The following is a 27,119-nucleotide window of genomic DNA, read 5'->3' as shown; positions in this document are numbered from 1 at the left end:
CTGGAAACTTTGTCAAATTCTGCCTGAGATAATGATTTGCTTCCCTTAGAAGCATCTCTGTGGAAAATAGATGTTACTTTCTCTGGAAATATTTTGTTCAGCCTGGCAGAGCTTGTGCAGAAGCTCCACTGGATTTAAACACAGCCCCCTGCTCTTCCAGCGTAGTTTCTTCCTAGGTGCCAGTTTTCTAGGGCTGGGGAGGTTGCAACACTTAATATACTACCTGGTGTATGTTGGGTTTTCCCTAAACCTACACCCTTCTAAAAACTGGGTCCCTTTGTCAGCTTCCTGCTGACAAAGGGCTGCTGTTTTTGTCTCCTGCTGTAGAGACAAGATCATGGAAACGGATGCCACAGAAAGATCCGAGATCAGCTGTTTCAGAGGAGCAGTCACTGTTGCAGCCCCAGCTACCAGCAACTGAGATGATGCCTCTAGAGGGACAAACCAGAAATCTTTAGCAGGTTTTTCTGGACTGCAACCTTGCTTCCGTCTTCAAAGGATTAGTTCTTCCTGCAGCAGCTGGAAGAATTGAAGGCATTATCGGTATTAAAGTGCATTTCATCGAAGACTTTGGTTCAGCCTGTGGCTTTAAATACTTTCATGCACTTTAAACGTTCATTTTCTTTGAAGAAACTATTTTTACTCAACTTTCTCTGCCTGACACTTTCTTATTACTATGTCTAAAAGTGCAAGAGCAAGATCACAGGGGCAGTGGGGAGTGGTTTTTGGGAAGGCAGTGCTTTCTGAGCTGTACAGAAATAATGCTGTTTGCTGTAGAGAAGCAAAGGATGGAGTGACCTGTCTAAGAATGGGTTGACTGTTATTCTTTTGTCACAAGAGACTGCACTGAAGTGCTTTGGAATAAAGAGTGTTGTAGAGTCTTAAAAAGTTGCGAAGGATGAAGTTGGCTCCTGTGCAAAACACTCCTGGTGTGAGACATGAGTGGACAAATAGTCTTCAGTCATCAAGAGTCATAGAGTCTTTGTGTCGGGACCTGCAGTGCTCAGTGTTTAGCCCACAGCAGAATTCCCGTTTTACAATATTATTAAATTGTTTGCATGATGTGCACATTTATTTAAGAACACAAAAGTGATGTGGATTTCCTGGACCTGTAACCTCATGTGGTGAATTTTTGAAAGATCTGTCTGTCACAGGTTGTTTTGTCTCTGTAGAAAACAGCAGCAAAATCCTGCACATGGCTTCTGAGACAGATGAGCCAAAATGCATCGTGTGGTTAACTTTTCCTGTCAGTCTTAGCGGGCGTCCTGTGTTGCTGTAAATGATTGCAAGGACCTCATTGCTCATTTTGATCTGCACACTGCCTCAGATGGGATGGGAAGCGTACTTTAAACTCTGTGGAAAAGAGATAAAAATGCCCTGTCTCACTTTCAGCCTATATTTAAAAATACTAATCTGTTTCTGTAAACTCCACATAGCAAGTTTACTTAATTGAAAATGTTCATCCTTGGATATATTTTAAGATCTTCAGCCTCTCTCAAGAAGGAAGAGATGTGATCAGACTATAAGGCTTGATCAGCTCCTGATCACGTTTTACCCAGCACTGTGCTGACCTCACTGCCATGCAAGTTAACTCTTGTTTTTCACGACCTCATGTCAGTTTATACAGCCACATCTGAAAATGTAACAGCTGATGTTGCATTGGGTGCATCTTTTATACAGGGAATTGCTAGTGATAACCCTGAAAATGTGACAGACTACAGATGTTGGCAGCACTTTTCCTTCAGCAAGATACACCATGCAACTGAAGATCTTCTGTTGCTCATTTCTACTCTGAGCAAGTGAAGCTAGGGAGCTTGTCTTTTGGAGACAATCATCTTAATTCTGTTGCTTACTACATGTATGTGACTGGCAGCAAAAGCATTGCTTTTAAAACTTATTCCCTATCACTTCAAACAGGTTCTTCCCCTGTGCTGGGCAATTCTGTCTGCAGCTTCACTGCATTGAGCCTCTGAATTGTAATTAACTTTTTTCATTCCCAGTGTCTACTGTTTTCTTGCTTTGTGAAGCCTTCAGTTGCTTTTTTCCATCTATGGCTTTGTCCTAAGTGTTCCCAAGATTTGGCAAGGTGCTCATATTGCACAAAAGGATCATCTGGCATATGGTAATCTATTGCTGTGCTTGGTGCCTTGCTGTGATAGGGACACTTTGAGATTCTCCAAAAATGCAGACCCAGATCTGCCATCCTTGCCTGGAGTTTTAATAAATAACAAAAGAAAAAATCTTGCATCCTGCTAGTGTTTTTGGTAGCTGTGGGCTGTGGCAGCTTGCTTTCAAGATAACCTGCCTCTTCAGCTATTCCTTGAACCTGCTTCTCTTTAAATCCCTTTCTCAAGCTTGCAGTGTTAATCTTTTGATCTACATCAAAAATGTTCTTAAACATCTAGTGTTTGCTCTGAAACAGGGCCTTGACGTTCCTTGTGCATCAGTCATGCCACAGATCAAGCTCATGAATGAAGGATGATGCACAGCAGACAGGGACAGGCACATGCAGCAAAGAGATATGTCAGGTTGGTCAGAATATCTAGCAATGCCCCAGCTGATGGACTGTTCTTTGATGTGCTATGGAAAAAAGATTTTCTGAGGAGTTACGACCTCTCTACAGTGAGAGGTGAGTCAACACTATTAAGATTAATATCAGTAACCTCCCAGTTTTTAATATTCTTAATGCACAAGGCTCCTCTTTGGTTTCACCATCTGAATCACTCCCCATTTTGGTCACGTTACAAACAGGAAGGCTGTCTGGTGTTTTTGTGGGATGTCTGCAATTGCTTGTGAGAGGGAAGGACTTAGAATCTGGTTCATAGCTTTGAAAGCCCAACAGGATTTTGGGATCCGCTCTTAATGGATCATAATGTTTTGTCAGGAAACACTTCATTTACGCAGATGAGGTGTCATAAGACAGATGAGCTGTCTTCTCCTTTCTACCTCTTGTGACAGGTAAACCCATCTGCATGATAAACCCATCCCTATGCACATGGGGAGGCTTTGCAGGGCTCTCATCTGAGAAAACAGAAGGCTTTCACAAACATCAGTGAAAGAAATAGCTGCAGTTCGTCTCCTCTGCCTACCCCATGTATGAGCCACAGAGAATCTGAAGGCCCAGCCATGCCATGAAGACAAGACACCATCAGCTCTCGTTCCTTTCCATGCAGAATTATGGATGCTGAAACCCTTCCCTGTGTAATTTGATCAAAGTTGCCTGGCTCCTGGCAGGGCTGGGAGATGAACGCAGACTGTGTTGTTTCCAAACTCCTCCTTCTCCTCTACTCGAGCACCCTTTGCCTGGTCATTGCTCCCTGGGTCCCCTCTGCCAGGCTCCAAATGCTCCCCGCTGCAGTCATCTATCTTGCTGCTTATCTGGTCATGTCTGGTTTGTATGGTTACCAATTCCCCATAAGGCTATTTTCCTCAGGGGTATCGGTGGAAGCAAGACTTTCTTGTTCCTCAAATGCTTTGCGCATTTTATTTTGTTGTTGTATTCCTTTTTTTTTTTTTTTTCCCCTCCAAAGCATACTCTGAAGCTGGTATGGGGAGTTTTATCTGTGTTATGTTGATTCTCTCTCTTTTTGTGACCCCACTTGCAACTAAGCTTTCTTTCCATTGCCTTTGTAGCTAGCAAAATAAGTCTTTGAAATGTGACAAGCAAAAGGGCTTAGACAAGGAACAGATGCTTTATGTAAGTCTGCATAAGCTGCAAAGAGCTATTTCTGAAGTGATGCAGCTGGTAGATTTCTCAGCTGGACTGCTCTTGGGGCAAGCTATCAGTTTTGTTCTTTGCTGTATTGAAGAAATGTCGTTGTTTGCTCTGGGACTAAACAATGAAATTGGAAAAAAAAAATTAGAAGAAAATGGTTCCACTTTGCAACCTCACATCTGCTTCAGCAGCACAAAAGTGTGGCCTGACAGGACTAGGCAAAGCCTCAGGAAGGTGTGACTGTGACTGGCTCATCACTGGCACTAACTGTGACTGAAATCTGAGTGCAGAGAGCATTTTCTTCACTTTCTCGACGTGATCTTTTTTCAGTTTGGATTTGTGAGAGCTTGAGTGGTACAGCATTTCTGGACTGTGAGGATGGTCGTTAATGTTAAACACAGGGCGTCCTTAGAGGTAGAGAGTTGGAGGTGGCTAGAAAATGTCTGTGTGATTTGTTGCACTCCTTTTCTGAGAATCCTTGGAAAACTCACGCTTTCTTGGCAAAGAGAACTGCATCTCTGGAATGGCTTTCTCCCCCCACCCCTTCCAAAAGGATTTGCTATGCAATTAACTCTTCCGATTGCTCAGCGTTTGCTATTTCTGCTCATTTAGCACTTGTAATAACACACTGCATCCAAATAATACCTGCTACGCAGTATTCTGATAGTATGAACTATTTAGGAGTAATTCTGTGCTAGTCTGGTGCAGACTCTAGGGTCAACAGTAGAGAGAAACAAGGGATCAATAAAAACCAAAGAATTGTTGGTAGAGGGGAGATGTGCAGAATCTCTTACCATACCCTGGGCATCCTGCCATAAAATGTCAATGTTTCTGACCCCAATAATATACAAAATAAAAGGGGAACACCAAGTACTCTGTGTGTGTGTGTGAGGGTGGGGCAGGGGGGGAACCTCTTGCATTAAAAAATTACTATGAGCGGCATCTGAGAGCTGACATCTCTTAAATCCCAGCTGTGAGTTCACTCGTCGATCTGTCTGCACCTTTCAATGTGATGTGGCATGTCCACGTGCACCAAAGGGCAAGGCTGACAGTACAAACAGACCCCAGCGGCTTTTTCAGGCAGATCCCGTTGTTCCAAGAGTGCTGAAGGTGTTGATGGACAGAAGTGGAGACACTGCTTAAAGTTACCTTTCAGTAACGTAAGTTTACCTTTTAGTAGGCTTCTGCATCTGCAGGTTTAATAAAACTAGTGTATGCCTTGAAACCTCAGTTAGAAAATCCACAACAGAGTCACTCCGTCTCGGCGAGCACAATGAGATGTGCAGAATCACCAGAGGAAGACGGCAGCTTTTGCCTGGTATCTCCGACCCTCCTCCTTCCTTCACCTTAAAGCTGGGAACGATGAGATTGCTCCTGTATCTACTCTTCCTAATGAGTGAGTCTTACCTCTATATTTATTTTACATATATTAGAAAATAAAAGTCTTGGTCCAGAAACAAGATAATTTCTAGAGACGCATATCGGTCCCTTAATGCGAGCCGATAAAATAATTCATATGTAGAAAGTTCAGGATGTTTGGACTTGTATGGAAAGTCCTTCCTTTGTGATGTCTTCATCTACTAGTTCAGAGAAATTCATGCTTTTGGCTGGAGAAAGTTTTATAGTTCATCCTTAGCGGGAGAAAAGTGGCTGCTGTGTGAAGTTACACTCTCAAATACAAAGCTAACAAGCTACATTTGGCCTTTTATGGTTTTTTATTTGTCTTTTTGCTCTTAGTTCAGTAGGTGAGAATAGAATGTAGGTGAGATTTTATATTTTGTTTTATGTTCTTCCCTTTCTAGTGTCATTTTAGATACACCTTGGATTAAGCAGTATGTGCTGTCAGAGATTTCCCACAAGTTTATGGCTTGTTGATCTCCTTAACAAGAGCTCTAGAACATGCAGTATTTTTAAAACAAAAATTTACTTGGGAGTAAGTTCATGTGAAGTAAAGCCTAGGTGTGAATTAGAAGGAACTTTTCCCAAGTCAGTCTGCATCCCCGTGTCACTGTGTCCTGTGGCCTCGTGGGGACAATTCTGCCATGGATTAGTCTTTAGCCACTTGTCCCAGGAAGGGTCACACACTTCCACTGCTACTCCATGAGCAGTGGGCAACTGCACGGGGATGTTACTGGCTCCTCTTCCGGACAGTCCAGATGCTGGTTTGATTCCATATGTGATAGAATTTCTGTTTGTCTGGTTTCCTTTTCAAAACACTCAATATACTTACTCCATCTGTAAGGAAGGAATATTGTCCTTTATTCATTTCATGCCCTGCTCAGCCTCACAGGCTTCCTGACAAGTTTTACACTTCCAGTGTGTTTGGGGAAAAAAAAAAAAATCATTATTAATTTTATTCTTTTAATGCCCATCAAAGTTCTCTGTGGCTTGCTTTGTGGTCATTTTAGATTTAACATCAAGATTTATGCTCTGTTGTTTTCCTTATTTGGGTTTGACATCTACATGTTGTATGATGATGCGTTATTTCTGCATATATCTTTGTTCTCGTGTCTGTCATTATGCTGGGTAACTCCTGGCTTTGTCAACATAAATCCTTCATGGATGTGCCCACAGAAGTTACTGATACCTTTTCAAATCTTAAAGTTTCTTGATTTGTCTAATGCAGATTTAAGATGGAATCACGGATGGAGGTTTCTATCCTTGTGTGATTCTGTAGATATTTTCTATTGCTCTTCTCTAGCAACCTTTTTTTTTATTTTTATATTTTCTTCAGCATTTGTGGTTTTTACTGATGAAAGTGCTGGTGCAGAAAAATGTAGTTGTCTAACCTGGTGGGTCTTGGTTACATTCTTAGAATGAATCTAACAGATCTACATATAGTTTGTCTGTATAGTTGGCTAACTGGTAACACTTTTTAAAATTTTATTCTCAGTTTAAGTACAGTGCACTTAATTTCAATAACTAAAGTGCTAAAACGCCCTGAGTCATGTGTTGGAAATCCCTGTGAGCAGGGAGTTAGGAGCAAAATGTTGCACTAACTCAGCTTTGCAGGATGGCAGCAGCACAACGAAGCCCAGAGCTGAGGAGCCTCTGGTTCCCAAGCCAAATGCCATTCAAGCACAGGAATATTCACAAGAGCGTGAATTCACAAGGTTAGCTCCCTGGCCACCATTTTTTTCTTTTTGTTGCTTGCTTGAGATTTGTCCCTTAATTCAAAGATGGTTCAACTTTCCAGGGAGCTTTTTCCAGCATATCTGGAATTCTGGCTTTTTTTAAAGGAAGTGTGTTGGAAGCTTTTGTAAATGTACAGGTTTTTAGGCTGATAGTCTTACAGTGGAAACATAGACAGATGCCTTAGGAGCATCTCTGAGTTAATTTAGGCTAAAACACTCTTAAAGTGGGATTTACAAAGCAAGGTGGTAGTTCAGGATGGTCTGCCTATGCTCTGAAAGGGGCACATGCCACCTGCCTGAAGGGTGGGACATTTCAGGAAGCAGATGACTAAAAGTTCACACTATTTTTATGTTTCTTGTCCTTGCTCTGATAACAGTGTTTCACTTCTTTCACCTCTGCTCTCATAGCCAGGCTGGGAAATGCCATGGAACCGATTGTGTAAGTTCAGATTCAGCTCTGAGTAAAATTAGAATCAAGAAAGTCTCTGTGTGGACACAAGGACAGAATTTGACCTCTTGTTAGTATGTCAGAGGTTACACTAAAAATGCTAGACTGCCTGTTTAAATGTAGGCTCAACCTACAGCCTCTAGAATTGGAGTCTGGGCATTCAGAGCAAGGATTTTAAGCTGGAGTAATTTGTACGAAATCTGAATTTTACTTTTGTCCTAGTTTCAGACAGGGACAGAGTTTGTGACTGGAACCACTTGGGCTTGTTCCTGAGATTAGAGTGAAGTTTTCAAAGTTGTCAGAGGTTTGCTGATAGAGTACAGCTTAGTGCTTGAATTTACAGCATTTATCATGGTAGTTTGCCTTTCATGCATCCTATTTTGTGATATTTTCAGTCTGTCACTTAAATTCAAGTACATTTATCTTCCCACCCTATGCATTTACTGAAGTGTTAACACACTTACAGAGATCAAGAGCTGATGTGTGAACAGCAATAAGGGTTCGCTTGCCACAGAGTCTTAGAGCTAAAACACCAGTATCAGCCCCTTTTTTTGAGGGCTGCCTTGCAAGAAGGAAGTACATCAATTAAAAAAAAAAAATAAATACTTTTAGGGCTGCCAATTCAGTTACAGCTCTGTGAATAATGGGTTGAAGTTCTTCCTTTTTTTTTTTATGGCTGTTTTATATGTACTTTGAGACGTTATTAGACTTATAGCAGAGCTGCATTCTCAGCAGAATATCCATCACATTTGGCACAAATTTACTCCCCTGCTGCCAAGCTTTGAGTTTTTTGTTAACGTCCCATAAAATCTATGTTCTCTTCTTACCAGGTTTACGACAATGCTATTCCTGTGGGGAACAATCCTTGGTGCTACCTAAACTGCTTATTCTTTAATCTAATGGGTTTCTGTGTCAGTCTGTTGAATATCAACTTTACAAGAAGTGAATCCACTGGTGCCACCTCCACAAACCCTGGAGTTTTGTTTCTTTCCTGCCTAAATGCAGGCTTGTGAGCTTCAGCTAGAGGGAATGTTTTGTGATATCCAAGATGGACTTTCATAACTGAACAACAGGACTTGTGTTACTTTTGTTTTTCATTAGGCTGGGCAAGAAAATCCTTTGTTAATCAAAATCAGTGGAATCTCCGTAGCTTGGTATCTCCCTCCCAAGTGCCTCTGCTGTCACTGTGGGCTGGGTTTGGGAGTAGCTGGCTCAAGAGACTGTTAACTATGAGTCTGTAGATCTCACAGTCTGCGCTCATTTATTTATTTGTTTCCAGTGGTCAAGTCCTTGAGGAGCTTTAATGTTGACACTGGCAAGACATGGATCACACCACACACAGCCTCTTTGTTGTGGCCCACGGTTCTTCAGCACTCAGATGGGAACACAACCATGTAAGGAATAGAAGAAAGAAAAACATACCCAGACTTCCCAGGTCTTTATGAATGCATGTGGCCTGAGGTCATGTAGCTTCTCACTTTCTGCAACTGTTAGCACAGGTTCCTCTGCCTGGGACCCAGAACTGTTCCTTGGTTCTCAGGGGCTGATGAGTGCTGTTAGAACTTCACCAGTGTGAGATGTACGTTGTCAGCCTGTGAGTCTTTGGGATGCTTTTCCCCTCACCCCCAGCTAAGTACAGAAAGGACGTCTGTTCATTTAACCCAATGGCAGAAACAAGCAGCTGGGTTTTTGCAGTACTTCCTCGCATACTGCATCATTTCTGGGGCTGCAGTCATCAACAGCACCCACCAGCTGTCAAGAGTTTTGTTGTGAGCTTGGTCTGAAGACCATAAAGAGCTGGAAATTGCTGTATTTTGACTATTGGGTCTGTAGGGGAAGAGAAATGGATGGCTAAGCTGGTGAACAGAAGCCAACCACAAGTGGTTGCTATAGAGATAACCTATATTATGCTAAGCAGATTGCTCTGACAGTGTAGCAGACAGGGTATTTTAAGTTTCAGAGTAAAGAAACTTTTCTACCCCCTGAGCAGAAATGGGCTGACTCAAAGGACAGTCTCCATTTCCTAGAGCAATGCCACCATTTCCTAGTATGGCAGTTGTACTTTCTCGCTCCACCTCCAGCTTCCCTTTATCTCCAGTATTTTATGGGCAAGTCATTTCCAGACCTCTTCCTTGGTCTGAGACAGCTCTTCTAAATTCACAGTGCAGGTAATGGGAAGGATGATGATTTGCAGAAGAAAATAAGTGTTTTCTTCTTAGTGATTGATTCAACTCAAAACCACACTGGTGTCCAGTTAATTACAAGACATCGTCAGAATAATAGGTGGCTGCCCTGGCACACAGATGGCTGTTTTGCACTGCACTGCCAAAGAACTCTGCTTGATTGTGCCACCTTCCCTCTTTTCCACCTTTTCTCTCATTCCACAGGATTTTGGCCACTTCCTCAGTAGACAAGAGGCTGAGCAGGCTGAGGAAGTGCACTGTTTTGCAGGAGGAGATCCAGTGCCAGGAGATATTTCTGTGAAGTACAGTCCCTCTTCCCCTTCCCAATACTTGCTTTGCCATGGGCACGGGGCAGGGCGGGCAGAGACTGGGTGTTTTGGAGAGAATTGGGCACATTGCTGAATCTAATAGACCAGCACTTCATAGAGAAATGCAAACCCACAGTCCCAGTGGTTGGGAGTGATGTGTCTGGAGGCTGCAAGACCTCTTCCGCCACAGCTTAAGTCTTCACCTAAGCTCTGTTGAAATACCAGTTTTTTGTTTCCAACGTATTCATTACTGCTGTAGTTGCTGATAACCCTGAATCATCCTCCTAGGAGAGCAGATATAGCTAAATTCAGTAGTTGTAGCCTTTCTCTGTATTTATTCTGTTTGCCCAGGGCTGACATTTCAATTCTGTTCTTCATTCATTCAATCATTCAATTTCAGGAAAGATTAAAGGCTTCAAAACTGTCCAGGATGGTGGCAGAGTTATTGACAGGACTTCATATTGGATCCTGGTAAGGAACTGAAAATATCTATGGCTGGGAACGACTGTATTTTTCCAAAATGCTGTGTATTTTTGCTGGGAAATGCAAATGAGCAGACGTAACAGAAGGACAAAGACTAAAAGCTCTTGGCTGGATACTGGCTGGTTGGAAAGCCAGCTGGTGCATTGCCAGCCAGGATGGAAAACTGAGAAGGGCCCTTCTCATCAGCTGAGGACTGCGACGGACCTTGTGCTTGACTGCAGCCACCCCACTCAGAGAAGGGAGGAGGATTGGCAGAGGAGGCTCAGGAGAGCCACTGATTTGGAGGCTCAGTCTGGTTAGCCCCCCAGCCCCGCTCTTTGCCTCGGCTCAGGGTCCTGGCTAACCTGATGCAGGAGGGGTCACATCAGAGAAGGTGCTTTTTTACTCTCAGTAGGCTCTCAGTGCCGTGCGGGGGGATGCCGAATGTTTGCCAGATGGCATCTTCAGTCATCCTCTGCCTATGGCTCTGCTCATCGGTCCTTACCCTTCCCGCTGCCCCCACAGCACCTCCGAGCCTTCAGCACTGCTGGGGACATGGAGTCTGTGCTCTGCTCACCGCTGGCTTGTGCAGCACAGCTTTCCTCAACCCCACCCAGATGGGTATAGGGTAAAGCCAGGACTGTGCCTGTGCACAGGGACAGAAATAACAGCATGAGGCTCTGCTCTAACAGCAGGGGCCCTCTGAGTTCCTAACTAGCAAGGTCTACTGGGAGAGACCTACAGCTGAATTTGAACATGTATTATAGTGACTTCAACAGGTTTACAATGTTCAGCCTTGAAGACTGACACACAGCAGCAGGGATCTTCTGTTGTGGTGTCCCATGTGTCCGAAACATCCAGGTCTTTAGCCAAAATTTAGAAAGGCATCAGTGTTCATAGTGGATGGATGTGACAAAAATCCACTGGGACTTTTTAAAGTGCCTGGGCACTCAAGGCTTTTCCTTCCAATTTAATTGGGCTATTGGGCATTTAATCAAGGGAGTGGGGCTGGCCTGATTGCCTAGCCTTGCTCTGCTTCTTGCTGTCACTGCAAAGAAGTTGAGCAGTTTTACATTAGATACCTAGATGGTCTCATTCCATCTTCAGTTGTCTAGCTGTTATTAACAGTCTGATCCTCAATTTTTCTGCAAATTTGGGAACCTGAGTGCAAACAGATTCTGGGTTTAAGGTGTGTTAATTAGAGTATTTTCAAAAGGTAGGGTGTGGGGTTTTTTTCTTGCTTTTTAAATTCTTTACTTGAGACCAAATTAAATGTCATTCCAAGTAAAACCAGCAAAGACGCAGTAGCTCTGTCAGCACAGACACCAGCAGTGCTTGTAGTGAGCTCTTTGGCAGTGCAGGAAACAACCACAGGTTCAGAGGTAAGTACGGGACAGGAACAAGCATTACTTCCTTCTGTGTTAGCTGAAAGAGCTCACATTCATTTGGTGGGAGAGAGAAAAGGTTGAGGTTTTGAAGGTTATGTGTGATGGTAGGTTTCAGTCATTGTTACAGCCACCACTAACTGAGATTTAAAGAAAAAAAATCTGTCACTACAGCATAGATACCATACAATAAACCAGGCACTAGCATCATCAGCTAGACCTGCTTTCGGAATGGCTGGATGGTGCTATAGTCAAATTTTTGGTTGTTTAATAATACGTCAGTGTTCTTGAACCCTTGCTAAATTGTTAGGCTGTTTGTGTGTCCCTTCAAATGTCCTTTTATATTTAACTGCATCGACAGAACTGGGAACAGATTGCTGTCATTCTGAGTGGATCAGAGAACACCAAGACAGATGATTTTGAGAACGCCAAGACCTCTGTCCTCAATATGATGAAGTCAATGTGGCAGAAATGCTCAAAGGTGTGTGAACCTCCTCAGAGCCTCATAATCTGATAGGCAGGATGGATCAGAGCTCTAACGAAGAGTGAAAAGTCTACTGGTTCTCGTCATTATTACTTTTTAAACTTCACAGTGATGCTGGTAATAATTCTGTGTATTTTAATGCAAGAGTTAAATGTTAGTGAGCCAAGGAGGAGTAGCTGAAGAGGGAAGTGGAAGAGCTAGGAGTGTTTTTCATGCCAGAAGCATGCTTAGATATTTTTTTTAGGCAAATCTCTCAGGACACCTTGAAACAGTACACACACAAAAAAGGAATGGGGCTTATAAGCCATTACTTTAAACGATTTAAATAAATCTGAGGACAAAGTGAGGCTGAGCCATGTGGTCACAAAAGGTCTAGCCAGATAGATAAATACAGGAATGTCAGAGAGAGAAATTGTTGTCTTGAGCCAAGGTAAATGAAGTCAGTTCCTGGAGCGGATCCGAAAAGGGATCACAGGAATACAAATGTGTGATGGAGACAGAGGGATAAGGACAACTGATATACCTATTACTTGCAATATATGCTTTCTGCGTTTGTGCAGTAAAGTGTGGGACTAAACTTGGCACTCTGAGGGACTTAGGGATCCTGCTTTAGATCTTGTCTAACTCCGTGCTCCTGGGGTGCTTGGCAAGCACCATCAGAGCCACACTTTCGGGCATCAAAGCACATATATAGGAGAGTAATGCTTCTGTCCATTGCATGTGTCTGCTCTTACGCTTTAGCAGTGAGTGGAAGAAAAAGTGGTCATGGATTGGTCTTGCAGCATGTCCAGTCTGAGAGGTCCTAGCTCCTTTGATTCACTCAGGCCTCCATCTTCTTGATGCCAGAGAGTTTATTTTGAAGGAGGTTAAGGAATATTTCCTAGAAACAAAAGAGCTGTATGTCCTGTGGCTCTAGAGCTTTTATTACATTTTTTTCTTTGCACACAAGGGCTTTCTATGCAATCTAGGATCAGGGTTGCTTTACTAAGATATCAGGAAGTTCCCTCCCTTTTCAGAGCTTTCAGGTTTTTAATGGCAATTTGGGAATTTATTGGGTTTTTGGTCTTGTATAAGAAAGGTGTTCAATCTCCCTCTCTGATGGCTTTTCTCCCTAGATTGGAGAGTTTATAAGCAACCAGTGGGTCCCAGAAGAGCTGCAGAAAATTAGAGGTGACTGGTTTGTGCTGTCCACATATGAAGATTTTGACAGTTTGATTTTAAACTTGGAGAGAGGCTCTGAGTGATTCAGGTAGAAGAAATCCCACTCCTGACACATCTATCTTCTCTGTAATTTACAGAGTGGATCTGTGATGGTGGGTAGTTTCACTGCTCAAGGCATGTAAATACATCTCCAGGTCTTACCTGTTCTTGTAGTCACTTGCTGAGCAACAGCAAACCAAATACAAATGATTTCTGTTACACTAGTAACAGTGCTCCTCAGCCAGCCGACTGCGTGGACAAGAGACCACATTTGTTCTCTGACCTGCAGCCGTAACATCAGCATGGAAAAAACTGCTTTACAATACAGACGGTCACTGTTTCTGTCATGTAGCTGTAGTTTTCAGATGCAGCCCTGATCCCCACAGCCTTCAAAACTCACAGGTATTTCCACAGCACCTGTAGTCTTGTGCCTGAAAGCTCTATTGACTGTAGGGATGAGGAAGAGTTCCTGTGCTTTGCTGCCTGAACGCTCTGTAGGCAATAATGCAAAGGTTTAGTTTACTTCTGTCTTTCTCTCCCACTGCCCTATGGTCTTTGCTCAAACATTTCCTGTTTCAGCTGAGAATATTCCAACTGAAGCACAAGAGCACAGGAACACTAATGACAGTGGTGATAGCAAGCTCCCTTCCTGGATGGGGGACAGAGAGGAGGAAAATGCCTTTTGTACGTGGTGAAGTGGCTTTTAACAGAATCATGTCACGGACTGACAAAGTCTAGGGAGTTTCTCTACTGTGAGCTACCAGACCTGAGCTGTAGCTCGTGCTGAAATGACAGCTGAGCAGTCGTGGTGTAGTTCAGTTGCTTGTTCGAGTGAGATTACTTGTGCACTGATCGATAACGCTGGATAAAGAACTTGTTCCTGACCAAGACTGCTGATTGCCTTCTCATTTGTTTCCTTTCCATATCCTGGGCAGCTTCTGGAACAGATTGCTTTTATTCTGGATGGATCGGGGAGCATTGAGCCAAAGGATTTTGAAAGAGCAAAAGCATTCATCCACAAGATGATGAAAACACTGTATGAGAAGTGCTTTGAGGTACTCTCTCTCTTCAGCAGGCTAAAGAATGTGCTGTGCTTTATTTAAGCTGCCTCTTCACCAGAATTTGGAATTACGCAGGTTTGTTTCCAGTAGGATGGAAAAGCACTTCCACAACTTGTATGTATTCTTGACATAATTGTGCTTATGTCTTAGCAGTGCACTCCCAGTCTTGATCCCAAGAATGCTGCAGATATAAAAATTCCGATTGGTATGCTCAGAAATCCCCAGCTCTGCTACGCTGCTGCGCTTGGAGCCCAGCGAGCACCGTCTCTGCTTTCTTGTGAGTCATGACTTTCTTCTGGTTTCCTGTCTCTATTCCCATATTGTAACATCTGTCTGCAATCGCTGATTAGACTGCCTCTTCGCCATGCACCTTACCAGTCTCATGAGCTCCAGTCACATATTCTGTGTGAAAATGCTCTACTGCTTTCTCCACTGAGGCTGAGAAGTGTGACCCACACACCAACTTTAGGAAAGTCTCTACTTCTCAAATGCTCCAAGTGTCAGCATATTTTAACTTGGGTTTTTTTTTTGCATAGTAGAATGAAGAAACATTGTATTATGTGTTGTGCAAATACAAAACGAATAAGTGGTCCCATTCTCCAGACTTTGATAATCAGATCATCGTGGGGTAGGAGTACTCCAAGGAAAGACAATGTGCAGCAGGGAGCAATGAAGGAACAATTCAGTAATATCAGATAATTCCCTCAGCAACCTGCATGTGGGCCATAGACAGCAGGAAAATGCAAGGACTTAAAACCAAATGTGTTTTCCAAAAAAATTTTTCTCTCTGTACTTAGTGCTTTCGTTTTCCTCAGCTATAATATACTTACAACAGTCTCTGTGTCTACACTAGGCATATTGAAAAGCCACTTTTTTCTGAAAAAAAATTCCTTTCTGCATAGTCTGGCTAATGTTTCTGTTTGGATTTCTGGACTAGCTGTTGCAGAGAACCCTCTTTCTCAGAATCAACAGTTGTCACAAGCAGGTGCTTATCTGCTGCTGCCTTCATGGTACAGTATGGGTTTGAAATCAGAACTGAGTCTGACCTGCAGGAAAACTGGGATCCTCATGCCACCCTCCAGAAAGTGCTTGATGCTGTGCAGGTGTGCAGGGTGACAAAACCAGCACCTGCCATGCAGCATGGCCTGTAAGTAACAAAGAAAAGAGCGTAAGAGATGAAGGGGATGAATATCTGGGGCATTTAATGAGTAAGGGAGAGGGACTTTATGGCCATCCAGGCCCTGAAAGCAGTCGTTTATCTGGCAGTGGTTGAAAGTCAGGCAGCAGTTCCTGTGCCGTGTTTTAGAGGGTTATAAAAGCCAGCTGTCAGTGCCTAATTCTCGGTGTGGGGGTGCTCAGGAAGCAATAGAAAGGGAGGTGGCACCTGGTATTTTTAAGATGTGTGAATTAAGAAAGAAATTCTCTTACCTTCATGCTGTTAGTTGCAAGTGTGTAATTCAGCAAGGCTCTTCCTTCTGTTCCAAGAAGGGAAGCTTCAACTTTCACCCCAAGTTCATTGTTTTGCTGTTTTATCAGGGATTTGATCTTCACTGGAAGTCACAGGTCCCAAAAGGACGCAGCCAGGGTCACGATTGTACTTACAGATGGGGAAATACTCCTGGATGAAATGACCTTGACAACACCCCAGTGCTTTGTGGCCTCCTGAGCCCTGTATCTCCCAACTGTAACCCTGGCCATGAAGTCTCACGAGGTAATATGAGGTGCTGTGGAGTTTGTCTCACGATAATCCTTTTCCCATTGCCTCCCTGTTACAGAAGCCCCATAACAGATCTCTTTTTGTTTTCTATGCAGACTATAGTGTTTTCTTCACTTCTGTGAAGGGTGATAAACCTTCCACCTTGCAAACATAATAATAAAAAGAAAAAAAACTGTGTATGTTGGATAATCACTGTGACAAATTCTAAGAAAAGTCATCAAGAGCTCAAGCGTATTTTTCAGAGCAGTAATTTATTACCCTACAAACTGATAAGAAAGGAAAACCTCAGCTTTGGCTTTTCTCTCATAAAATTTACCTGATATTTCTTAATATTTTTGAGATGCTCTGTAATCAAAATCATGGGCCACAACAACTAGACATGATGCGAACTCTTGGATTTTATTGAACAACCAACAAAACTCTGTGGGCTTTTTCCTCCAGGCATGGAGTATGGTACTGATATTGTATGCTATGTTTGCTTCTTGTGTGAATGCACCAGGGTACAGTGTGGCAGTGGTACACGCAGAACACAGACCCTTGACATGGCTAGAGCTCCACGGCAGAGCACGAGAGGGAAGGTGTTGGTGTTTCAGGATGGCTGCTTAAAACAAACCCTACAAGGAGAACAGGTACTGTGCTTCTCTCACCCAGGGGCACTCAGGGCAGTGGGGGTCAGGTGGGCTGCACGTATCTTGTTTGTTCAAACTGCAGCTGCATTTCCTCCTCCAGACACACACCCTTACACAAGCATCTGATTTATCCAGATGTGGGTTACACAGTCATGGCTCACTCTGCAATGCTTTGGGAACATCACAGAAGCATTGAGGTTGGAAAAGACCTTGAAGATCATCTAATCCAACCATTAACCTCACACGGACCGTTCTCAACTCCACCAGATCCCTCGGCAAAGAAGAAATGATGAAATTTGCAAAAAGACTGAGAAAAAAAAATTAGCTAAATGGGGTGTACTATATTTATGTTCTGTTCTCATGGTTCATGGGGAAAGAGGTCGTCAGCTGTGGTATTCTTTTTCCTCTGTCAAATTGTTGAATAATGATTTTGTTACTGCTAAACTGGTTACAGGATCTGTCCCTGAGGATGGCTGTAATAAAATAAATAATAGGAAATGATACACATATAAGTAGATATGTGATGTTTTGTTCTAAAAATTGCCTTAGTGCTGCAAAGGACACTAATTCTACAAAGCTATATATAGAGAATTCCAGTGAAAGAGCTGCCTGTCTTTTTCTGGAGCACAGGTTGGATCTTATTTGGGATCTGAGCTCTGCCCACTTGATGTGAACTATGATGGGGTGACCGGTCTCCTCCTTGTTGGAGCTCCATTCTATCACATTCAAGGGGAAGAAGGAAGGGTTTGCGTCTATCGCCTGGAGACAGAGGTAAAAACACTGGTAGCGTAAACACTCCATGTTGGGGATTTTCCAACCATGCCTAAGTAGTGACAAATAAAACATTCCTCCTTTGTGCTCTCACTCAACGTGCTCTCCCTGTATGGTAGAGGACTGCAGGCTGAAGCCAGCAGTCCTGCCTTAGTCATCAGAATAGAAAAGAGAAATAACTAAAGAAATAAAACCATCCTGTACCTGAGGTATACTCTTATCACAGCGTGATAAAATCACATCTTTTGCCCGTACGTTGGCAATTCATTGGTGCAGACATTGCTCTGCCAAGCAGTGTCTTCTGCAATAGATGTGTGCATGGGTAGCTGCTAAAACTGTGTTTCCTGGGGCCTGTAGAAAACAAAACGGTTTTTGGGCTTAGCTGCAGGATCTGTTACACGATATAGAGGCTATATAATAAGTTAACTGCGTCATTTTGAATGAGACGTGAACTCTAACAGCAGACCAGGAGAAAACCCTCTTTGGTGCGCTGTTAAAATTCGCTCAGAGCACGTCCAGGATGGTTGGAAACAGAAAACCTCTCGGGCATCTGTTCGAATTCAGATGCCGTGCCCCCTCTTGTGGCTTATTTCTGTAAAAGGGGGGAGAAGATGGGATGGTTTCTCTTGTGAAATAAACTGGGGGTCAACTCAATCTGCCCTTGATTTAAGACAGTGCCTCTGTGCCGGCTTGCGCAGACACTGCTTCTGTGCGAGAATCTGCAGAAGGATCAACCTTTTGTTCTGAGAGTCAGCTGGTATCTCAAATTTATTAAAATTAGGGCTTTATTGTTCACCTCTAAACATGTGTGCAAAAAGATTTCTTTTTAAAATGTGTATATATAAGTGCTACTCATGCTACATTATACATACATAAATGGATTTCCTTCTTGGATGTTTTTCAGATGGATTCATTCACCTTGAAAGGACACTTAAACGTACAGGTGACCTCTCCTTCAGCAAGGTTTGGGTTTACTGTGCCTGGCGTTGGGAACATCACTGGGGATGGATCTGAGGACATTGCAGTTGGAGCCCCCCTCCTCCTCCCCCCCCGTCAAGTTGTTCCTCTTTTGGCAACATTTACATCTTTAATGGTGATAAAGACAAGGTCCAGAGCTCCTTTTCTCAAGCACGTGTCTTGTTGAGAATTGCCTCCTGTACCCCTTGATAGGGAAAAGCTTGTGTTTTTGTAGCAAGAGGCTGGGAGGAAGGACTTCCACATCTCATTTGTGTTGATGGGTGAGAAACTTGCAGATGTCAGATGGTTTATGTGACTCCACAGCTTTCTGCAGCAGAGCTGCTCCTTAACTGTAATCATCCACCTGTCTGCTTAGGCAAAGGAGCTGGGTTCAGGTGCTGCCTCTAGAACAGCACAGCCTTTTGCAACCTGCCTGTCTGCTACAGGGTCAGTCAAGGGTCAGTATTTTTGCATCTCAGGAGCGTTACAAAATCATTTGCACAGCAGCCTTGTGAAAAGAAGTATATTTTCCCAAGGACAGGAGAAAGATCCTGACATATCTGTTGATGTTTCCCCCCTTTTAGAGAGAAAAAGCTTCTGAAATTTCTTCAGGACTCGAGTATACAGTCCGTTGATGGTGGCTTTAATTTCACTCCTCATCGTCTCAAAGGTATTACAGTAGGATCGCTGGAGAACGTGTTTGTGCTCTGGTAGGTAGTAAGTGCTATTTTCTAGTGTGCTGGGGAAATGCTTCAAAGACAAATACAGAATCTGTGTTCCAAGCCCTGCAATGATTCTATTTTTAATTCAGTATCAGAGGGACATAAAATAATCTTTCCCAGTACTAGAAATTAGATAAAATGTAAAGCCTTTAGTTCAAGTTGCAAAGGCTTTTGACTTTGTATGTCTAAAGCTCTGAACGAGTATGAGATGGTGAACGTGAACTGATTTACATAGATCTAGGTCTAAGACGACATTGATGTCTGCAATTCAGCACTGACAATGTAGGTCATTTAGATAAAAACTAATTTCTTCACGTACTGTACCTCATTTTCAATCAGACATCTGGTAGTTGAGTGACCCATGCAGTTCACAAAGGCTAAGACATGACAGACAGATTTGATTTTGTTCTTACATTTTGTATTTGAAAACAAATCGTAGATAAAGAGAGAATTTGAACCACTAGATAATGTGTTTATCTAATGGAAACATAAACACCGTGTTTAATTCTGAAACTCGAGCCATATTGGTATATTTTGGCTGTCTGTTCCCTCAGACTCTTGGGATTTTGTGTGTTCTGAACATTCCCAGCAGAAACAGGAACTTCTGTAAACAGGCCGGCCTGGTCCAGGTGAAATACCATGGAAATACTGAGCAGTTGTTATTCTCGCTGCCAGGCTTTCTTAAAATATTTTTCCTGTAGAGTTTCTGTTAAAAAACTTATATTTGATTCCTTTCCTTATCTGTTCTTCACTGACTAGCTCGAGACCAGTTGTCCACTTGCTCACCAGCATGACGGTCAACCCTAATTTTCCAAAATAACAGATTCGTTACAGCAAAACTATGTTTTTGACACAATCCTAGCTTTACCAGTGCATCAAGAAGGAACTGTGATCTGATTGAATCCAGAGTCCTACACTGTCCTCAGAAATATGACACTGAGGGCAATTTCTGGTACATCTAACACAGGCTTTTGAAAATCTTGCAGTGTTTTCACAGTTATACGTTCTCTACGTGGTGGACTCAGATGTGAAAATGGCAAAGAGGAGAGTAAGGTTTGAAGATCAGAACGCCACAACAAGTGGAAAGCTGTTGGTCAGCAAACACGTGTGCTCTGAGCTGCAGCTTTACATGCTGGTAGGTGATGTTGGTCAGACTTACCACAGAGGGATGAGAGGATACGATTTAATTTTTTTTTTTTTTTTCCCACAGAATCTGCATGGTGATGAGTCTGTCTTGAAATCCAAAAACACTATGATGGGGTGGGGCTATCTCAGTGTTAGATCTACTGAGCATATTTTACACCTCTGAGGCAGATGTGTCGTGCCGTTTTGGTTTGTGTTGCTATAAAACTCTCATCCTTCTGTGTGTATGTGAAGTATTTCTCTTCCTAAAATTGTGGGAGAGATGTGAAGGTCTATAGGATTGAAGAAAACATAAGGAAACTATTTCACAACACGTAACTGAATCACCAAATATGTTATCCAGGGGATGTCATGGGAACCAAATGTATAAAATGATCCCCCCAAAATTTGACAAGCTCTTACGGTCTGCTGATGGCTATTAAACACAGTGGCACAAAGATAACACCTGAGCCAGAGGGTCCCTGAATATGCCCAAGGATAGAAGCTGGGAGATGACATTTGTGAAAACTTTTGCATTTTAATGCCCACATATTTTCCCAACTTCTTGTGTTCTTCCTTTCTTGTAGCCATGTGACTTTGACTTTTTTTGGTGTTTTTCTGAGAGTAAAACATGAGCTCTGAAACAAAAATGGAGTTTGCTGTTTCTGTGCTAGATAGGTACCGGCCATCAGAAATGCATTTTTCAGGTAACAAAACGCTAGAAAAGAGCTTTCTCTTTCCAGGATGCGAAGTTTTTACTATTAAAAATAAAAAAATGTGATTTTCTTAGACTTTGCATGTCACCTTCTGCCCTCTGCTCCTTTTCTAGTTACCAATACTGTATTCTAGGCAGACTTTAGGCCCAGGTTCTCTCCAAACACATACTCATACCTTGTTAAAAGTCTCACCTCAAAGGTCCAACCTCAGATCTGCTAAAAAATTGCCTCACTTTTGTCCATGTTTCTCCTGTGCCTTTGTATAAAATGAGATTAGATAATACCCGTGAAGAGAGCAGACGGTTTGTGTGTTCTGTGAAGTACTTTTTGGATATTGAGCGTTCCACTGGAAATCATATAAAGACTTATTACTTGAACAGTGTATTTGGTAGTAACAACTATAAAATTTTCTAATGAAGTAATTTAAAAAATCATTAATTATGTATATCCAAATTGCTGTTTAGGAGGCTGCAAACTTCTAATAAACTGAAAGGTTAAGTCTGATAATCCTGTCTCCTCTCTTGCAATTTAGTAAGCAGGATTCCTACAAACTAAACTAACCTAGCTCTTTTTTAGTCTGAAATCCAAATCAGTTTCTAAAAAAAATTCCATAAAGCTCTGTAAAGGGGCAGCTTTTTGATACTTAATAGGAGGCTTTACCACAACTCAGTATTTAATGAGCTGTCCATAAAGCACAGGACAGAGAAGTCAGGACAACATTTAGCACTGAGCAATAACGAACACTAATTACTATGGTTGCGGTACTTTTAGGGATTATGATGTTGATGGTACATCTATTTCCCAAGAATAATTTATGAGGTTCTTGAGTGTTGGTCAGCATTGCTTAGTGCTTATGCACCCAACACCTAATTATTAATTATCACTGAACTTCTCCAGAAATATCAGCCACAGGCAGTAGATTTTTATTGGTGAATAAACTATTGCTAAAGGGAATAACCTCATCTCTAAAAAATAGTGTGCCTATAAGCTGGCACAGCATAGCAACATATTTATCCAAGAAAAGTATATCATCTCTGGAAATTAATATTACTGCCCTGTGGCAATCCAGGGGTAAACAACTGGCGTTTCTTTGACAAGACCTTGTCCCCAGTGAAGGTTTTTCATGGTTTTGCTGTAACTTCTCATGTTACTCCCCTGTGAGTTGAGTTACAAAACACCATTAGTTCAGGACTGACTTATCACTTTTCCAACTTCTCCTTAATTGAGGTCCTGGGAATTTTGGTTTTCAGAGAATGTATGTGTGTACGTGAAGATATTCTGAATCTGCTACCTTAGAAAAATTAGGACTGGTAAACTGTGACTTGATCTGTGTTTGCTTTCAGTTGCCTCACAAGAAGGACTGCAACAACGAGACCGTCTGTACTGCTTGTTTAACTTTGACAAGTCAGATTCAGTGAGTCACAGTAGTTGTATTATCCAGACTTTGCATTTAGTATTCATCTAAAATGTCATCTTTGTGCATAAGACGTTTTCTTCAAATTCTCAGGCAAGATTTGCTGTCCCTTTGTTTACATTAATTTCCATCCAGTTCATCCTTTCCATAACATCACGATCACACAATGCTGTAACTGTATGCCTCCGTGGGCAGTGCTGGGCTGTTCTAGGAAATCTCAGAGGAAAGACCAAGGTTTAAACAACTATAGCCACCCTAAAATTACAATTCTGGCATTTAATTGTGAGCATGTAATTTTGGTTTAGGCTGATGCACAGCCTAGTGCTACAGCAAAGGGTTGCTCAGTTTACACAGCCTTAGACAAAACAGTAGGCATCACTTCATTGTAAAAAATTTACCCCGGAGATTCACTGAAAAGCTAAGCAAGTGGAACAATGCTTAAAGTCTATCTTGATGTAAAACAGAAACGATAAAATATTACATAAAGTTTGGAGGAGACTGCCTTTGACATTAAGAACGCACCATTTTCCTACACCCTGAAGAATACTGAATAATTAATTGGGCTCTTGCATTATCCTGTGTGTGAAAGCATTCAGAGGGAGTAATTTCCAGAACCAGAGTGCTTCAGGCCTTTTATTAAATAACAACCCTTAGAAATTACATGTCACCCATCTCATTTTCTGTCTGCTTCTAGAAAGGAATTAGCGATGGGCCACACTAAAGAAGTGACCATGAAACCAAGTTTGTTTCACTAACGACCAGTGGAGATGGCTCGTACGTGACAACTATGGTCTTGAACTATCCTAAAAACCTCTATTTTAAGAAGATGACTGTTGAGGTAAGATTGTAGTCATCTGCTAGCAGCAGACTGCTGAAAGAAAACCCAGCACAAACTCGTATTTACTACCTAAATAAATCCTGAAGGTCAAGGGAAGGGAAGGAGCATTTCAGTTGTTAGGACTAGAGCCTGAATTTATCTGATTTAAGACTCCCCAGCTTTTATTGGGCTATTTGTACCTAATTTGTTTTATGGGAGCAGACACACTGAGCTGAATTTCACAGTCTGTTTTTATTCAACATTAAAGAGCATTCCTATTCTTGTTGGCAGCCATCCTCCCCTGCTATTCAGCGTGGCCAACCAATACCATTAACTTCAGTACTCTTATCCTGTAACTGCAGAATCGGGCATCCAGTATTCAAGATGAGGACTGTAAGTAGAGAGCATTATTTTCACTTTTTCCTTACCTCTAAATGACACTTTTGAGTCGCTGCTCTTGCATCCTTTATGTCTACAATTAGGCCAGAGCCACTATTCTTTCGAAATCTGTGGTAATAAAAGGCTTCTCAGACACAACTGCACCATGTCACCAAGTGGGCTGGCACCTCTCCTTTCACTAATTACTGCCAGTCTGTTTCCATCTCTCTTGTACAGCCAATATTAGTAGTTCTCAATACAAATAAAGGATCAAGGCAGGCAGATAATATTTCACCCATCTTTTTTCTAAGCATAAATGAAAATAGCACCATTCTGACTGAAGAACATGTCCCTGATGTCAGATACGTGTTCACTGCAGTCCTTACCGAGTATGTTTTAAGAATATTCAGTTATATTGCATTACTTCAGTCAATTAGAGGGGCACAAAGATTGAGAGGATACCTGGTAAGATTCCAGTACAATTTCCATCTTAATAATTTCAAGCACTGAAGATTGTCAAGTCACTTTCTGTGGTACTAGGCAGCAAAAGTAAAGTTTGGAAGACAACAATAAATCCATGTCAGAGGCAGGGGGGTACCCAGGGTGTCTAAGCTTAGCTTGTAAAAAAAAAAAAAAACCCACCAAAACCCAACAGACTTTGAGATAGGTTCAAAGGTGCATCTAATTGATAGACTATATATGTGCACACATATAGAGACAGACTGCATAGACAGATTCCAGTTATAACAAATCTGATGATGCTACCTCTCAATTACTCAATGCATCTGGGTCACTGGATGTACTAATTTTTAGTAATTATCTAATTCACTTTTCACTTAAGTTTGACTTACCGTTCTCTTTAGACCAGTTTCTTTTAATGTATGTGAATGTTAGTGAAGGACTTCCCGAAAACAAAGAATTCAGATTTAATGTAAGTATAGTTTCAAATTTAGGTCACCTGATCCACCTGCAATCAGGACTAAAGAACACTTACTACACTCTGCATTTTCTTCTGTAGATAAATGGGGAGTCACTTTAACGCTACCATCAAGTTACAGATTTGGGTTCCTGTCAGTATACAAGGTCACAACATAATAATGGTCAAAAATGCATCAGGAACACAGGTACTTTTTTTTCATAATCTAATGCCTTTTCCCTTAAGAGAGGGAAATTGCTCCCATATTACTGCAGATTACAGTGTTTTAAAAACCTACACTACAGAAACTTTATGTATTTACATTTTATAGCATCATTCCAGGTACAAATTTTGCCAAACTGAACAAAAAGTTCAGTTTTAAAACTAAGTCAGAAGGTGGGGTTTCCCTTCTCTGTTCCCAGCTGACTATTTACCTTTGTCCTCACCGTCCAGAATCATGTGGGGTTTTTTCTTTAAAAAAATAATTTGTAAGAAAGACAATATAGTAAGAAAAAAATTTTAATAATCTAAGACTAAAAGGTAAGATTTCTGTGGAATTCAAAACATTATTTGAGCCTGAAGAAATCTTTTTCTCCTCTGCTCAAACATCAACTCAGCTCTTTCTTGGCCCCATCACCCCTCAAAAAAAGTACATATGGAAACATCTTAAAGGAGAAGACTTTTTCGGGTGTTTTAGAAATTTTTGATAGCATGTTATACACACTGATAACCAATCATAACACTTTTTTGTTGTGCCAACATTTGAAAACATCATACTGCCTTTCTCCTTTGCTGTTTTTTATGTATCAGTGACTTAGTCCTTGGAAACCCTGAGCTCTTGCTCACTGGAAGAGGCTGCTGTTTTGTAAAACTTCACTGGCAGACTCAAAGGTCAGTACTTCTTTATGGAACTTAATGAGCTGCTGCTTTGTTTTCCTCATGGAAGAAGTCAATTCCTTTTTCCTGTAGACCATGTCTTTCAAAAGTTTATCTGACAAGTAGTGCAGCCAGAGGACGTTGCTGTGTGGATGGTAGTCAGTCCAGTTGTTGGAGTTCTCCACTTTCATTTGCCTGTAGATATCAAACTGATAGTCTCCTGTGCCTTGAAACAATTCTTCATCAGTGGAAAGGTCACAAAACACAGTTAACCCGTCCTTTTCCAGCCGTGACAAGGTATAATCTATGATGTTGACGTGAAGCCCTGAAGTGGGGATTGTGTGTGTTGCCCCATTCAACACATAATTAAGCTCCCTTACATCCGTTTTCTTTACCAGCACGTTCCCCCAGTGCAAGTCTCTGTGCTCGAAGTGCAGTTCCTGTTCTGCCACAGCCAGGGAAGCAGTGATCTGGTGCAAAATGCTTTTTGCTGATGCCACTGAACTGAGGTTCTTTCTCATATTCTCCAAGTCGCTGCCTCCAAATTCAAACTCCAGAACCATGAAGAGCTGCTCGTCCCCAAAAAGGTCTGGTCGATCATTTTCTGATCCTGTTACTTTGTGGTATTTGTCCCAGGCTTTCAGGAGATACTTGGGATAGGCCCCTTGAACGCAGTGCACAGAGTACAAGCTGATGAACCCAACAGTGCTATTCACAGACTCTTCAGACAGAAGACTGAGTTCTTTTGAAATTATTATCTCAGGCAGAATCTCTCCAAAGCTCTTCTGAGCTTCACCATTTACTCTTTCAGTCCCCTCAATGGGAATTATTTTTAAGGCCACAGGTCCTCTCTCACTGTTGATCTGGAAGACTTCTCCAAACACCCCTTCTCCAATTTTCTTGCAATTTTTCATCTTATCTAGAGGAATGCATTCCTCAAAAGTGATAGGCCCCTCCTGCTGGCATTCTCCAAAAACTTTATCTGCATCTGTAAGCATTAGTTCCAGGGCAGAACAGGAATTCATGGGAGCCAGCAGGACCATGGAGGAAGCAGACCAAGTGCAGCACTGGGCCTTACCAGAAGAGAAGGTTGTTTGGTGTCTTGAAAGGTGGGATTTCACAGAGGGGGTGCAAAGGATGCTGTTGCAGGAACTGTCTTCTGCGGTGGCAACTTTCTTCTTCTTATGGAAGGACAAAGATGCTCGAAGTCTACCCCAGGAATGGGGGCTATTGAGGAGGGAGTAGTCATAGTCTCTTATATCTGCAGACATCTCCAGAACATCCCTCTTCATTCGTTTTTGCCTCATCTGTGATTGGAAGAGGGAGTTATTAGGCTGCTGCTGTCTCTTCTTAGTTTTGTGCCTTTTTGGACGTTGTCTCGTTTGCCTCCCCCAGCGGCTGGCGCTGAAGCCGCTGATGCAGGCTCTCCTACAGGTGCTTCCCTCGCCAGGGACAGCCCTGCCCTTTCCATATTTATTCTCCAAGACTCTTTGAGGGCCTAGAGGAGATACCGGCTCCTGGCAGGGGGGTTGAGTATCTGCCTTTTTGTTGAGTTTCATGCTTGCCAGCCACACCGCCACTTCTTGAGGGTCCAAGACCACCACTGGGGAAAGGTGGGACTTTTCGGTTTTGCCTCTCTGACAGCGGGTTGAACCCGGCCTTAGCTCACCACACGGTTCCTCGGACGGGGCCGAGGGCGGCGGC

The 27,119-nt window shown here is 42.3% G+C and overlaps 3 protein-coding genes across 10 annotated transcripts in view; 2 read left to right on the top strand and 1 right to left on the bottom strand.

The window, feature by feature from the left end:
* The window catches only part of LOC113487381 (transient receptor potential cation channel subfamily V member 2-like), a 30,819-nt gene extending 26,224 nt beyond the window's left edge, over positions 1-4,595 (top strand). For 7 of the 8 annotated variants that reach the window (XM_026861906.1, XM_026861912.1, XM_026861907.1 and 4 more), the window contains one exon: positions 328-4,595. In XM_026861906.1, coding sequence (XP_026717707.1) covers positions 328-458 — 131 coding nt within the window. In that variant the 3' untranslated portion in view covers positions 459-4,595. Of the gene's footprint in view, positions 1-284 lie in introns of all 8 variants that reach the window. The other variant, XM_026861913.1, reaches the window with a different exon arrangement.
* An 11,849-nt stretch (positions 4,596-16,444) lies between these two features.
* Positions 16,445-18,861, top strand: ITGAE (integrin subunit alpha E). The gene is made up of 3 exons (XM_026861904.1): positions 16,445-16,726; positions 17,357-17,497; positions 18,402-18,861. Exons 1-3 carry the CDS (start codon positions 16,541-16,543, stop codon positions 18,639-18,641), a joined length of 567 nt encoding a protein of 188 aa, XP_026717705.1. The 5' UTR covers positions 16,445-16,540; the 3' UTR covers positions 18,642-18,861.
* Positions 18,862-25,042: 6,181 nt separating this feature from the next.
* The window catches only part of HASPIN (histone H3 associated protein kinase), a 3,176-nt gene continuing 1,099 nt past the window's right edge, over positions 25,043-27,119 (bottom strand). The window contains exon 2 of the mRNA XM_026861824.1: positions 25,043-27,094. Coding sequence (XP_026717625.1) covers positions 25,382-27,094 — 1,713 coding nt within the window. The 3' untranslated portion in view covers positions 25,043-25,381. The remainder of the gene's footprint in view (positions 27,095-27,119) is intronic.

This window comes from Athene cunicularia (genome assembly GCF_003259725.1).
Source record: "Athene cunicularia isolate RWA chromosome 19 unlocalized genomic scaffold, athCun1 chr19_part1, whole genome shotgun sequence".
Taxonomy (NCBI): Eukaryota; Metazoa; Chordata; class Aves; order Strigiformes; family Strigidae; genus Athene; species Athene cunicularia.
Note: the sequence above shows the minus strand (reverse complement) of the source record. Positions and strands in the feature narration are given on the sequence as shown.